This window comes from Schistocerca americana, chromosome 2 (genome assembly GCF_021461395.2).
Source record: "Schistocerca americana isolate TAMUIC-IGC-003095 chromosome 2, iqSchAmer2.1, whole genome shotgun sequence".
Classification (NCBI taxonomy): domain Eukaryota; kingdom Metazoa; phylum Arthropoda; class Insecta; order Orthoptera; family Acrididae; genus Schistocerca; species Schistocerca americana.
The window spans coordinates 358,814-373,415 of record NC_060120.1 but is presented as its reverse complement, the minus strand read 5'-3'; the positions used below and the strand labels follow the sequence as shown (position 1 = coordinate 373,415).

General features: G+C 41.1%; 1 protein-coding gene across 1 annotated transcript in view; it reads left to right on the top strand.

Annotated features, from left to right (window-relative positions):
• Nucleotides 1–13,522, top strand: part of LOC124594879 (cytochrome P450 9e2-like) — an 86,965-nt gene extending 73,443 nt beyond the window's left edge. Inside the window, exons 4-8 of the mRNA XM_047133351.1 lie at nt 2,082–2,290; nt 2,389–2,581; nt 3,312–3,533; nt 8,922–9,185; nt 12,744–13,522. Coding sequence (XP_046989307.1) covers nt 2,082–2,290; nt 2,389–2,581; nt 3,312–3,533; nt 8,922–9,185; nt 12,744–12,913 — 1,058 coding nt within the window. The 3' untranslated portion in view covers nt 12,914–13,522. The remainder of the gene's footprint in view (nt 1–2,081; nt 2,291–2,388; nt 2,582–3,311; nt 3,534–8,921; nt 9,186–12,743) is intronic.
• The last annotated feature ends 1,080 nt before the right edge of the window (nt 13,523–14,602 follow it).

The window sequence follows — 14,602 nt, the reverse complement described above, 5'->3', positions numbered from 1 at the left end:
ATTTGATTCTGATTTTGTTTGAATTTCCTAATTTGTTAGTACTCTTCTGTGTCATCAAAGACTACCGGTCTTGTGTCATTCAGATTATCATCTACCTTCGTAGATAAATTATTTAGCTGATCTGAAAGTTCGACTACTTCCTCTGATAATGAACCAATTTCCTCCATGTGTCTTTCTAAACCAATTTTCAGAGTATCTACTGTGTCCTTTAAGTTTTCCTGAGTTTTTGCAAGTAGCTTAACCTCATGATTTTCATGAATAATAGTTAGCAGTTCTTTTATGGCTGCTTCGTGATTCTGTAATGCATTTTCATGCCGCGAGAAAATAGGTTGAAAATGCTCACAAATTTGTGTTTTTACGTCATTACAGACTTTTTGACATTTCGATTCGATGTTATGTAACTCAGTAGTTAAATCTTCACGTGTTTGTTCAAGCGTGGTGTCTAACTTTTGAAGATTTTGTTCCATTGTGTCTAACTTTTGAAGATTTTGTTCCATTGTGTCTAACTTTCGAAGATTTTGTTCCATTGTGTCTAACTTTTGAAGCTTTTGTCCCATTTGTTGTATTAATTATAATAACAATGCACTGGTGTATGAAACATGTTCCTCAATGTTTTTGGCAGTGAATTTGCACCAACAACATTCACATTTGGACAAGCAGAAAATGTGTCTTGACTTATTTGAGAAAACGGTGAGGACCCAAAACCTGAATCTACAGTATTTGCGAGATTGTGTCCTGTCATTTCGGATTCCTGAGGCGAGCTGCTGCCGACCGATCGATCGATAATGCTTCCCTGTTCACTAATTGTTTCACTGTCTACACCATTATTTGCAGCCCGCTCCATTTCCCTATGCACAATTACCAAATTGCTACTTTGAACATTAGTTGATTCATTACATGGTGGCGCTAACACACTGCTTTCGTCTTCACTGTCATTTCTCAGTTTACTTTGGAGCCTAGTATTACGTTTTTCACACGCCATTATTGTCACAATATTTCACATGATAACACAGAAAAGCACAATTTGAAGAGCAAAATAAGAAAACACATTAACATAGCATTGAAAATAATATCTCATTAACTGCAAGCGCAGCTGCGAAATACTTGGTGCAAATGTACATGCATGCCACAACTGCTTTACTGTACAACAACTAAAACCTACAACTACAAAGGAATTTCTCTCTATAATTATGTGCTAGCAATAAACAATAGCTACACTAATTACAGAAACTACAAGAAAAATCAGAAGATTCCAGTGAGGTATCCTGGTAAAGTCGCCATATGAAACATACCCTTAGAAAAATTAGTGAAGTACTGTGCTGATAAACCTCTTACATTATTTGATTTTCAAACAGCTGAGCAGAACTGAGCATACTCAGACATTTCACTCTTTACCTATTCTGATCAACACTAAACTGACACACAATATTTTTAGCAAAACGCGATCTGACTTTCAATAATCTCTACAAAAGAATGGCCCTGACTAACATTAACCTATACCTTTCACAAATCACTTACCTCACAAAAATCTTCGTTACTCGTACTACTGCAATACAGCTAGCGCCACTACTGCCAGCTAAATAAAAGATTCAAACTACTGAAGGCACTAACTACTGATAGGCATAGTTAGCAAATGAAAGATTTTGATAGAGAACAAACAATGTATTTACCTTAATAGTGTTCAAAAGCAGTTCATGACGTCCAGTCTTATAAATTTACTGTCTCTGATGGACACACGTCCAGATCATTCGCTCTCAAAATTCCGCCATCTCTCTCTCCACATTCACCACTGCTGGCGGCTCACCTCCAACTGCGATGTTAACATCCAACTGCCCAACACTACAATGGCGAACATTCCAACAATGCCAACCAGCCGCAGACTGCACACAGCACAGCCAGTGATTTTCATACAGAGCGCTACATGGCGTTACCAACATAGAAACCTAAACGGCCTACTTACACATTATTCATTCGCGATTGGATTTTTTTTATTTTTGTTTCTTTATTACTATTGACAAGAATTTTTATGATTTCAACTCGTAAGAATTGTCTCTATGTAATCATTACTCTTTCTGGTCCAGTTTGTTCCCAGAAGGAGAAGGTCCTAGCACTAGAGCTGAGGGACTTCTTCAGGCGTGTCACTAACGACGTGATTGCGACTACAGCGTTTGGTGTCAAAGTGGACTCATTGTCCGAACCTGACAACGAGTTCTTCACCACGGGCCGAGATCTGTCCAATATCAGCCCATTCGTCAGTTTCGGCTATTTTATATCTGCAAGGATGATGGAGGTTCGTAATATGTACCGTTTGTAAACTACGCAGGCATGTAGAGGCACTTTAGTTACAGTGTAGCAAAAGAATGATTTAATTTACTTTATGAACTTCAGATGCTGGGTATTCCCTTCTTCAGTCAGAAGGCGGTGAGTTTCTTCAAGTCTTTGGTGGTAGAGACAATTCAGACTCGAGAGAAGCAAGGAATCATCCGCCACGACATGATCCACCTGCTCATGCAGGCGCGCCGTGGCGAGTTGGCACATGAGGACGGGCAGAAGAACGGCACCGCCGAGGGGAAACGCAGGTGTAAGTAGCCGGCAGGAGGAAACGTTATGTTAAGAACAGCACTGGTCAGGTAAAACTTTCTGCGAGTTTCCACTGATTAGCCGTATACGACGAGGCGTGCCCTCTGCCGTGCACGTCACATTGGTTTGCACAGTACAGTTCTACACTGCAGGGCCGAATTTATGCACAGCTTTCTAGGTTGCGGCCTGGGGGTCCACATCACAAATATTTAAAACGAGACAGTCTTTTGTCGTGATGTGGTCTTTCCATAGAATCTTAAAAGATTTAGTGTCGGATTGACGTGGATTAGAGTTGGGACTGGCTGTTGTACAGAAGTGGGACTCAGTACTTTTATGAACTTATTTACCATGCAAAGACCAGTTTAACTAAATCGAAAACACCATTACAAACAAAAGACTTTCTGAGGCCCGAGTAAACTTGAACATGGTTTGAACAACACAAAATATCTTCTCGGAATAAGAAGACGACAATAGCAAACGCGAAGACGTAACTTCTGTTTTTCTAATTTATTTTTATTCTTTTAAACTTAAATAAAGAATCGTTTTTTGTCCCGTAAGTCCCGAAACACGTATAGATGAAAAAAAGATTGGCATTCTACGATAAGAGGGGACCTCACTTTCATTATTTCTGCAATGTGGTTACCAGAGAGAGCTGTAAATAAAGAACGGAATCTTTATTACAGCATTATTTTTTCCTTACTTGGCCCACAGTGTTCCTCTCATTGCGGCAGATCTCACGGACGAGGACATAGCGGCCCAGGCGATGATATTCTTCTTCGCCGGCTTCGACACCGTGTCCACTGCACTGACGTTCTGCAGCTACCTGCTGGCCACACACCAGGACGTCCAGAGGCGGCTGCAGCAGGAGGTGGACGAGCTGATGCAGAAGAGCGGGGGGCAGCCCAGCTACGAGCAGGTCATGGGCTGCCAGTACCTCGACATGGTCTTCTCCGGTGAGTCGGGATGACACCGAAGCCGAGTAATTGCAGCCGGTCGTTTCTGAACGTTATTTCTTATTTTTGTTTCCTGATATCTTTAGATCTTTAGATCTTTTATTTGGTTGTTAAACAGGCTATTCCACTTAACTGAATAACTAATTGATGACTAACAGTACGTTTTCCGGAGAAAAAAATTCACACTGGATCATTTATTCACGGGGAGAAAAGTTACAATGCAGATGTTCCTATGTTTCCATATTTCAAAAGGCCTGTGATAGCATACACCGTTAGACACGTCTAAGCACGATTTGTAAATTTCAAATATCCTCAAAATTAACCAGATTCGTTGAAATTGGTAGAGAGAAAACTTTATGTCATGTACAGACACCGGTAGGAGAAACTGAAAATATCAAAAAAATGTGAAAAAGAACTACGGGAATACACGCGTCAGCGACCGTAGGTCCGTGAGCTGAGTTTGACGACGGTACTTGAAATTACTGGCGTCAAGCCCCTCCCGTTGCCTTTCCTGCCGGACTCTCTTGGTCAGTTCCTATGTTCTCGACCACAACGGCATTAGGTTTCGGGGCCCGAGGGAGTACTTCTTTTTCTCTCGTCAGCTCAGACCTTCAAAGCTGCCGCCTGGCACAATAGGCTAATGGAAGAAAGAGGCTGTCCAGCGACAGTGGAAATGTCGTGAAGGAAGTTAGAGAACAAGTAACAAAAGCAAAAATAGTGTCAGAGTGCTTAAATATATAAAAATGGTTCAAATGTCTCTAAGCACTGGGGGACTTAACATCTGAGGTTATCAGTCCCCTAGACTTAGAACTACTTAAACCTACCTAAACTAAGGACATCACACAAAACCATGCTCGAGGCAGGATTCGAATCTGCGACCGTAGCAGCAGCGCGGTCCCGGACTGAAGCGCCTAGAACCGCTCGGCCGGCTCTTAAATATATAAATTGGAAAGGTAAGCATATATGGAAAGATGTAAAGGCAGGAATAAATGAAACAATAGTGAGACAGTTATGGCATACACAGCTGAGACAAGACCTGAAACATCAACAAAGACTTTTGGAAACCACAGAAATGAACATTCTTCGAAGGATTACAGGGAAGGCTCTGAGAAACAGAGAGAGAAGAGAAAGAATTAGAAAAGAACGTAGATTGGGCTCCTTTAATGAGTTGGTACATAACAGAAATCATGAATGGAACGAACAGATGGCATGGATAAACGGAAGATTGTGAAAACCATAAGAAATAAATCACTAATAGGTAAAGGAAATACTGGACGTCCAAGGAAAAGATGGATCGACAACCGGTCGGGTAGACTCTGGAGTAGTGAAGGAAATAGGCTTTAGGAGGAAGACGAGTAAGAAGCAGTATAAGATGAAGATATTGATGACGACTACGGCGGCAATGACGATGATGATGATGAAAAACTGCATGATTCTTTCCGACTGTGTTTTGAATTACTTTAACTGCTAGTTTCCGACACTGTCCCATTTTCAGGTGCATCTACAGTAACAGACATGGACACATCGTTATCAGTTCGTTAAACAAAACCTCATACCATGCATATCTGTGCACAGCACGGTCGTCAACGGTCATCTTCTAGTAATTTTTACTACAAATCACACAAGTGCATATAATGTGATTTGATAAGATGATCGATGACGACCGTGCTGAGCACAGATCTGCATGACGCGCGAGTTTTTGACGAACTGATAACGATGAGACCATATCTGCACATGTAGATGCATTTGAAAACGAAAAGTGTCTGAAACTAGTAGTGCAAATACAGTAATTTAAATAAGGCTTGTTGGAATCATGCCCTTCTTCAGATTTATTGAGGCTCTTCAAAGTCTACACTGGGCTGAGACAAGGGATCGCCATTTCACTTATATTAACCTCGCCTTACAGAAGATCGATGGATAATCTACTGAAAGTGACCCTAATGGACCCAACTGCGGGATGTAAGCATTATTACACTTGCCAATGTAGATGTTATAGTATTAATACGTAGTTCCAAAACATAATTAATCAAAAGAATAAAAAATGGCTGAAAAAACTATACTAAGTTTTAATGAAGAGAAGACAGAATATCTGGATGCAAATAGAAAAATCTGAAGTCATGCATCGGGACAGCCTACACAAACAGCTACAGGGGAACTGTCAGGGCATTTACGCGCGCACTATGAAGAAAACGTGCTCGCCAGAAGCCAGGCACTGATTTGCAGACTGTCGTCAACCACTGACAAGCAGGCTAGCCAATCAATAGCTTCTTTCCTACGCTTCGCCTTCCGTCATGACTAGCCTATTATACACTCGACCCATTAAAGTTTCAAATATAAGTCATACTGACACCGACCGCCTGCAATAAACAGAACCACCTTTCCTCCAGAAAAGCCAGTCTTGCCCTGAGGAAGGGCGTTGTAATGCAGTCGAAACATCGGTTTTAAGTTTGTAATTAAAGTATTTTATTCGACGAAGCGGTACAACACCCAGAAGAATCTTAATCATTATAACACTGGCCGCGGAACCCTTCGTAGTTATAACCAGCAATCTTATCACCAAACGTAGGTGACTAGGTCACGAGGTTTCACATGTGGTGAGAGGATAATGACAATTTGGGTGACGATCAGCAGCAAGGAGCCTCCTTCGCTATGTGGGATCAAGATGTACGTACGGGTGGATTACAACTCACGCACCAGTTATGAAGGCCTAGTTGCACAGTGAAAGATAATAAGAGAAAACTGTGACTGGCGGACACGTCGGTTTCTAGAAGGATTTGTAGAATACGGACGATAAAATTGATAAACAGGTGGAGGGCGTATAATCTCTCTAGTAATAGTAGCTGATAACTAATTACAAGATTGACTACCAGAGACGGTAGGGGCGTCCAAATGAGTGGGTGCAAGTCTCTACATCATGTTGAGTACATGGTACCAAGTTTCACACGAGAAAGCAAATTTTACACGGCAAAATATAAATTAACGATCGTCATTCACAACCTATTGCTAAAGGTGCTGACACCAACAGGGTTTACTGAGAGCTGACTCAAAGTTACGTCTCCTCCCTACAACATAATGTCCGTACTCTCCAGATACTCTGAGAAGAGTGACCACAGAATCTCTTGTTCGTTTCTTCCCTGACGCGACGTTCTGCTTGTACATGTTATGGAGGGGAGCGTGGTGGGGGGGGGGGGGGGGGGGGGGGGGTTAGAGGCCAACACACAACAGCGTCAGTTGCTCGCCCAGTCAGGGTTTTCAGGAAGAGCACGCCAGAAACTGTAATAAAGTCCTTTCTTAACAGAAAAAACTTACAGAATTTTCTCGAAGGCTTGATTTTGATTGCTTGATTGATTTTTAAGTAGGCGCGAAGTTACACCTCTGCAGTTGAAATTCGTACCCACCGGCTAGGTTTAAAAGCAGCCGGCGAACATTCCCTAGGTTTCAAGAATAAAAGTAAGGAACTGCTTCTGACTCGTATCTAAGTCGCCATATTCCCATTTCATGCAAGATGCTACCCCAGGCTACATGAGAAATTATGAGGCTACTGATCACAACTGACGTCAGACAAAAAAATATTTAAAAAACTCCTACAGGCCCCGTCTTGTAAACTGAGAGAAGAAGAAAATGAAACTGAGATGAACAAAAACTATTAATATCCAAAACGAAAACATTTTTAAAAAATCAGCTTGTATTCGACGAAAATAACATGGGACGGAGAATAAGATAGAAAGAACAACTGCGGTAGTTGAACAAGCACCGTAATATCGTAGAAGTGCTAAAGGAGCGAAGGTTGACCTGGTTTGATCACACAGCAGCAATGTCAGAGAACAGACTATCAGCAGCAGCATTCTCTAGGTAAATGCAAACATCAAAAATAGTTTTGCATCACCTCGGTTCCGAGAGTTCCGGAAACTGTACAGAAAATTGGAAGAGACATCAACATAAACATCATTTCCTCCATTTTTATTGCTCATGAAAACCACACATTGCACGCTGTACCACCATACGCCGCCGGCCGAAGTGGCCGTGCGGTTAAAGGCGCTGCAGTCTGGAACCGCAAGACCGCTACGGTCGCAGGTTCGAATCCTGCCTCGGGCATGGATATTTGTGATGTCCTTAGGTTAGTTAGGTTTAACTAGTTCTAAGTTCTAGGGGACTAATGACCTCAGCAGTTGAGTCCCATAGTGCTCAGAGCCATTTGAACCATTTTTTGAACCACCATACGCCGCGCAGAAGGAGCTCCGACACGATTTTACGACATATCGCATGAGCTTTGCCACCTCACTGTAGCAAAGCAACATCTAAACCAGTTACAATCACAGAACACAAAGTATAACAGAGAAGATAATTCGTGAAGTATGACATTTGGTTCGTTGCCGAGTGAAAAGAAGGAATCTGGCTAAACGACACGTATTTCTAGTCACGGCCGCTTAAATGTGAAGAACTCTGACTTCTTAATTCCTGATGCGAAACGTCAAGTGGATCTGTGGTGGCCCGAGTCACACTGTTACAAAATTCGATTGTTCGAGATCCTAGAGCAAGAATTACTCCTAGCAACGATCAAGTAACATCAGGAACTTGTTCAAATGATTCCTCGGTAGCCGGCCGACGTGGCCGACCGGTTCTAGGTGCTTCAGTCAGAAAACGCGCGACCGCTACGGTCGCAGGTTCGGATCCTGCCTCGGGCATGGATATGTGTGATGTCCTTAGGTTAGTTAGGTTTAAGAAGTTCTAAGTTCTAGGGGACTGATGACCTCAGATGTTAAGTCCCATAGTGCTCAGAGCCATTTGAACCATTCCTCGGTGTGTAACGGGTGATAGTCTCTTGTAGGCTCACTTTCTCGGCGACGTACGTCATGTTCGTAATCAGATGATATCTCGCGTGCCATATGATGATTGCAGTGTAATCCGTCACCGGAATGTCACATGATGTTTTGTTGCGTTGTTGTTTTATTTTGGTATGGCTGACGTAGTGGACGGTCTCTACATCTTTTTAGCCCTACGTGGTACTGCTTCTCTTTGTCTTTCTAAACACTTCTCGGATATCTGTCAAACAATATTCTTCGTGACAAAATGATGTATTTGGAAAACAAGAGCCTTACCAACTTTATAGAATGTTACGATCCACTGCTGCAACGGGTTATACAGTACGTAGATTATGCAGTTTCCAAGAAATAAAATATAAACGGCAGAAAGACACTGTAACTTCACTGCACACTTGTAAAGTCAAATACAACACAGGGAAAACACAACGAATTACAAACTGATCTGATTGTTAGTATACTATTACTTACTATGTGTAAATCCTGTGGGATCGTTGCTTCACATTAATGAAAAGAACTGTTGTGGAACAGCTGCAATATCCAATGGTTTTCTTAATGAACATTGCAGAAACTCTGCGCATGTACCCTCCTGCGCCTTTCTTGGACCGAGAATGCGTCCGCACGTACCGCCTACCAGCCACGGATTCGTGCCCGAGCGTCGAACTGCGACCTGGAGACGGGATCTGGGTGCCCGTTCACGGAATCCACAACGATCCCAAATACTTCGCAGACCCTGACTGCTTCAGGCCTGAGCGCTTCACTCCGGAGAACAAGCAGCTCATCGTACCGTTCACATACTCTCCATTCGGGTCAGGACCTCGTGTTTGTATAGGTAAGCTGTACTTTATTTTTTATTTTGAATTATGTCAGTTCTTAAAGAAAAGCAGGATCAGCATCACTACATTAAAGACACGTTAAACACACGATGGAAAACAAAAAGTATGAGGAGACACTACAGAGATTTTGCAAGCGAGTAGTGCAATATCATTGATGAAATTCCCTCGGTTTTTGTGTCGTGTCAAGTTCAAATGAGAACTCAAGTTTTCCGTGATTTCCTCCTGCGTCATCGAAGGAAAACGACTGTCGTAATTCGTGCTGCAGGAGCGTTGTGTATGTAAAGGTCGGTCGAATCGTTGAGTAGAAATATCTCGAGCATTGCGTTCAGAGCATCTTGTCAGCATTAAGTGTCACGTGATCTCTCGGGACGACGCTATTTTCTTAAGGCCATTTCTCAATGGGCGTCACGTCTCGTCACGTGTAAACATTCCACAATGCATTTCAAATAGAGGCATTCACACTGCTCGTCAACGGACCGTTACATCACGGCACAAAGTTTTCGCGAAGAAAGTTTTGACGGTGTCCTCGCCTGCTAACATCGTAAGTTAACCTATTTTCGCTGCTGTGTTTTTGTGTCGTAATATAGTAATATTTATTTTCTTATTGTTCTGCATTCGTGGAAAGTTGCAAATGTTCCGTGACGACTTGGATACTTTTTATATTGAGTGTTCTTACACCAGCGATGTCAGATATCTCAAAGCGAAAAATTATTCAGTTTTTACAATAACAGAACAGAGCTGACATGCATGTAAATAAGAACATAAGTTAACGAAGCAATTTCCACTACCTAACATGTTAAGTGAAAACGTCAACTCTAATGAAGGAGAAAACGTAGTTGTTCATGACGTTATTAGCTACGTTAGAAAAAAACATAACGGATGAGGTAAACAGGCTCCATTTCTTCGTTTATAGCTATTGCTTGACGTGTTTGTATGTGTATATTTCCTCTAGCAATTAAATGTCGGTGTTTTTAAATGATGTTTCACTTTTCAGCACATTACCGAACAAAACTTGTCAAGAACATACGTTATGAATTTTGTTTAGGCCATTAATAACCTTTGACGTTGTTAGTTCCTCAATTCCTTTGACATTTTGTATCACAGATGTTGGCTCATAAATATATTTACGTCTTTCGGTACTGGGCTAAGCGAACTGATGTGACGATACCGTGACGTGATTCCCGTTCATTTTGCTGGTCAAAACTACGAGTCCAGCTTATTCCAGGCATCAAATTTATATTGCTATGGTGTCTACAAATCGCCTATACCAAGTCCATGGCACCTACGAAGTTAATCTGTTTGTACTAACGGTACGAGTGATATGACGCTATTCGAAATTTATAGGACACATTACGTACAAATCTACGTCGTCCCGTGACAATGGTGGCAAAGTATGTTGATAATAGAAAATCAATTCTGCGCATCTGAATGCTCACTCCAGAGATATTTCTATTCTATTGGTCGAATACAGAGATCTCTATACAACCTGGATGTAGAAGTCTGGTCTCTGAGTACAGAACTGCAGCGAGTATGCAAATTCATGTGCTTTGCATCGTCCGCCATGTTGCAGTTTGGCAAGAAATATCGGTCGGCCTGTGCGTGACAAAGAATTGCAGACCGATTTCTTGTTTTGAACTTTATGTCAATTTGTGATATAACAGGTTGATATGAGAGCGGAATCTTAAAGTATTTCCTTTTCGTGTTCTAGTGACATTTCCTAGCATCCATGTTGTAGTTCGGCAAGAAACGAAACATAATCATCTATGGCTGGCACGATCAGACAGCGGAAGTTCAACGTTCAGGTGGTATAGAGGTCACTGTAGATGCGTTATGTAAAGGCCGAGGAGACTATACTCATTATCAGAGAGGATGTTGATGTCTATGAAGTACAGATAGGGGTAGTAAAGTAGCCACCACCGCCGATCTTGTTGGAGAGTAAGCAGTTCCCCACGTATTCGTCTACGTAAAAGGAACGGAATAACACTGATTAAGCAAACAATTATTTCAGTAACAAAAAGAAAAAAAATGTGGGTCAATAACCGTCAAAAGACCAAAGTTAGAAGAAATGTCTCTACGGGGTTAAGAGTTTCAAAACAGAGAAATATTAAGAGCATAATGAAAAACAGTCAGGATTTTAAAGAATAAGAAGAAAAAAATGCAAATAATCAGCCATGACAGCGAAATAATGAAAAAAACTTGAAAAAAGGAAAATAAATAGCAACCGAAAGACTAAATCATAAATCTTGCCGGCCGGAGTGGCCGTATGGTTCTAGGCGCTACAGTCTGGAACCGCGAGAACGCTACGCTCGTAGGTTCGAATCCAGCCTCGGGCATGGATGTGTGTGATGTCCTTAGGTTAGTTAGGTTTAAGTAGTTCTAAGTTCTAGGGGACTGATGACCTCCGAAGTTGAGTCCCATAGTGCTCAAAGCAATTTGAATTATAAATATTGCTTTACATGGCCCAGAGTTGGCCAAATTCAGATCAGTAAGAAGAAATAATTACTAAGTAAAGTGTTACGCCGGCCGCGGTGGTCTCGCGGTTCTAGGCGCGCAGTCCGGAACCGTGTGACTGCTACGGTCGCAGGTTCGAATCCTGCCTCGGGCATGGATGTGTGTGATGTCCTTAGGTTAGTTAGGTTTAAGTAGTTCTAAGTTCTAGGGGACTGATGACCACAGCTGTTAAGTCCCATAGTGCTCAGAGCCATTTGAACCATTTTTTGAAGTGTTACGGTTCTACTTCGCAAAACAGCTCTAAACTACTTCTGAAGCTTTATCAGTGAAGTTCAAATCCGTCCTGTAACACACTTGTGCGCCGCGTTAATTCGCAACTACTCCACTCTGTATTGTACCTACTTTGAGTACGTAAGGTGATACGTTTGTTTGCTGTTATTCCTAGAAAAAGTTGATTATGACCTTTTGTACACCATAAATGTTACGCCACCGCCAATCTTATTTGATGCATGGCTGTTTTTGAACTGTTGGTAAAAAAAATGCAACGTAAATACATTTAGCTGTCTGAACGACTAAACGTGCACTTCACCCAAGGACTGACGCTGGTGTAGCCGCAAAAGTAAATTTACTCATCTTTTTCTAAAAAACAGTAATTAGATTCAGAGAAAATTTGAGTCTGTATCGTAAAATGTTATACACTAACAAAACCTATTTTCCTGTTTTGTGTATTTCTGGTCATCATTCGTGCTTCATGTACTGGTTTATTTATGTACCAATGTTTCAGACTCGCTTCAGCATGGATCTTTGTAGGTGTGAAGTTAAACTGTGTTGTAAACATAAGTCACAACAGACAGGATAGGACTAGCCACTTTACATTGAGCCCTGCTCAGCGTAAAGTGGCTAGTCCTATGCTTTCTCTTGTGACTCATGTTTACAAATACTTCAACTTCACACCGACAAAAATTGTAGTTTCTCACCGTTAGCAGCTCAAAATGCAAGAAATTCACAGACCATAAATCTATGGTGTATGAACAAATTTACCATCATATTGCTCTCATTGTATGTGATATGAGAATAACGTTGTTAATGTTTCCTTGTTGCAGCCCAGAGATTCGCTACCATGGAGGCAAAAACTTTGCTGCTGTACCTCATGTCCCAGTTTAATATAGAAGTTGTTTCCAAGACACTAATTCCGTTAAAACTCGATCCAGGCAATAGTGTGTCGCTCTCTATAAAGGGTGGTGCGTGGCTTGGCATTCGACAGAGATCCTAACACGTACATCACTTTCAGCAGAACGAAGGAGATCTCACAGTATTGTTCAACTGGTAATTCAGAGCACCAAGAGATGCCTCCACACCGACATCGTCCCTGTTCACATAGAAAAAAGCGATAATCGCTATTGTACGTCCAGTTATTGACTTGAGTATAGGAAACTTTATGGTTCGGATGCAAAAAGGGTAAAGTGGAACAGTTTTGAAAACAAATAATGGACTTTGTCATAACGGTAGTTTTTGGATGCTATTCAAACTAAGACACTAAGATGACTCCCAGTACATGACTTGATGACTCAGAACTCGTTCCATACTTCGCAAAGGCTTTGGAGAAGGAGATACGGCGCAATCAACTGATACCAATCATATATGAATTGAGTTATTCCTTTTCGAGTGTTACAGTCAGCATTTAAACTATGTTGTGATGCAGGTATAGTGTATAAGGAATCATTTGTTCACGTCTTTTCTCATGATATTCGTATCTAAAACAAAATAAAAAATAGTGTTGTGAAACTGCAGCTAGAGTGTATCTCAGTGAAACACCTGGACAATGATAATGTAAACTCTCAACTTTATTGCTGTCACATTCAATAAATAGTTTTTAAATTATCGTTGTGGTACTTTTATTGATTTGTAGTTGTACTAATTACACATTTTTGTACATAATCCTCAAGACAGCAGTTGTGCTATTTACATAAACATGCAGTTTGTTTATAGGTAACTGACAACTTGTTTATATACCAGTATTCATATTCTGTACAGAATGTATTGCCAAGTAAATACTGCCGTCTTTCAAGCATTTTATTTCTGTTAGTAGATCATCTAAGGGTTTCACCTATGTATGTCACACATTTCGAAGTCACAGACAGAGATTTCCCTGCTAGTAGTTTTGCATGAATTGTTAAAAACTAATTTCACATAGATTCATTTGGTTCTAGAAAGCGTCCACCTTGAGTAAAACACAATTTTTCTTTTTCGTTGACAACCTGTTCTACTCAGCCAGCTCAACTCACAACAGGACAGGTTTCCCGTGTGGTCACCAGTCAGTGGACTCCTAGCTAACATATTTCTCAATCACATTGAAAACAAAATATTTGAGACAACAATAAGACCCAAACAAAAAGAGTAGTATATTGGTATCGCTATGTAGATGATATCATGTGCGTTCTAGATGAAATACCCAGTCGCATCCAACAACTCCACAATGATATAAACGCAGTTCACGCAAAAATAAAATTCGCCACAGAACAGACAAAACAAGCAAACCCAGTTTTCCATATTCAGGAAGGCCACCGTCTATACACAATCTCTCTTTATGCACGAACTATCCATTTTGCAATGTATGCTACACAGTCTGAACAAAACTCCACTTTGTGATGACAAATACAAAAACCTATTACAGACAATCAGACAAATAGTTATAGAGAATGGATATGATATAAACATTATAGAGAAACTAAATCACGAAATAAAACGAAAATAAAGGGGACACCTAGCACACAATAATAAAAACCTGTCGTCAACTTACAAACGCAAGACACACAGGACATAAACACACAGATCACAAAGGCACAGAATATAAACACACAGAACATACACACAGGCACACATGAACAAGAAACACACATAGCAACAAGCAAACAGCGCACTGTGGCTTACAACAACAAAGCAGCCCATAGAATAGGAAACA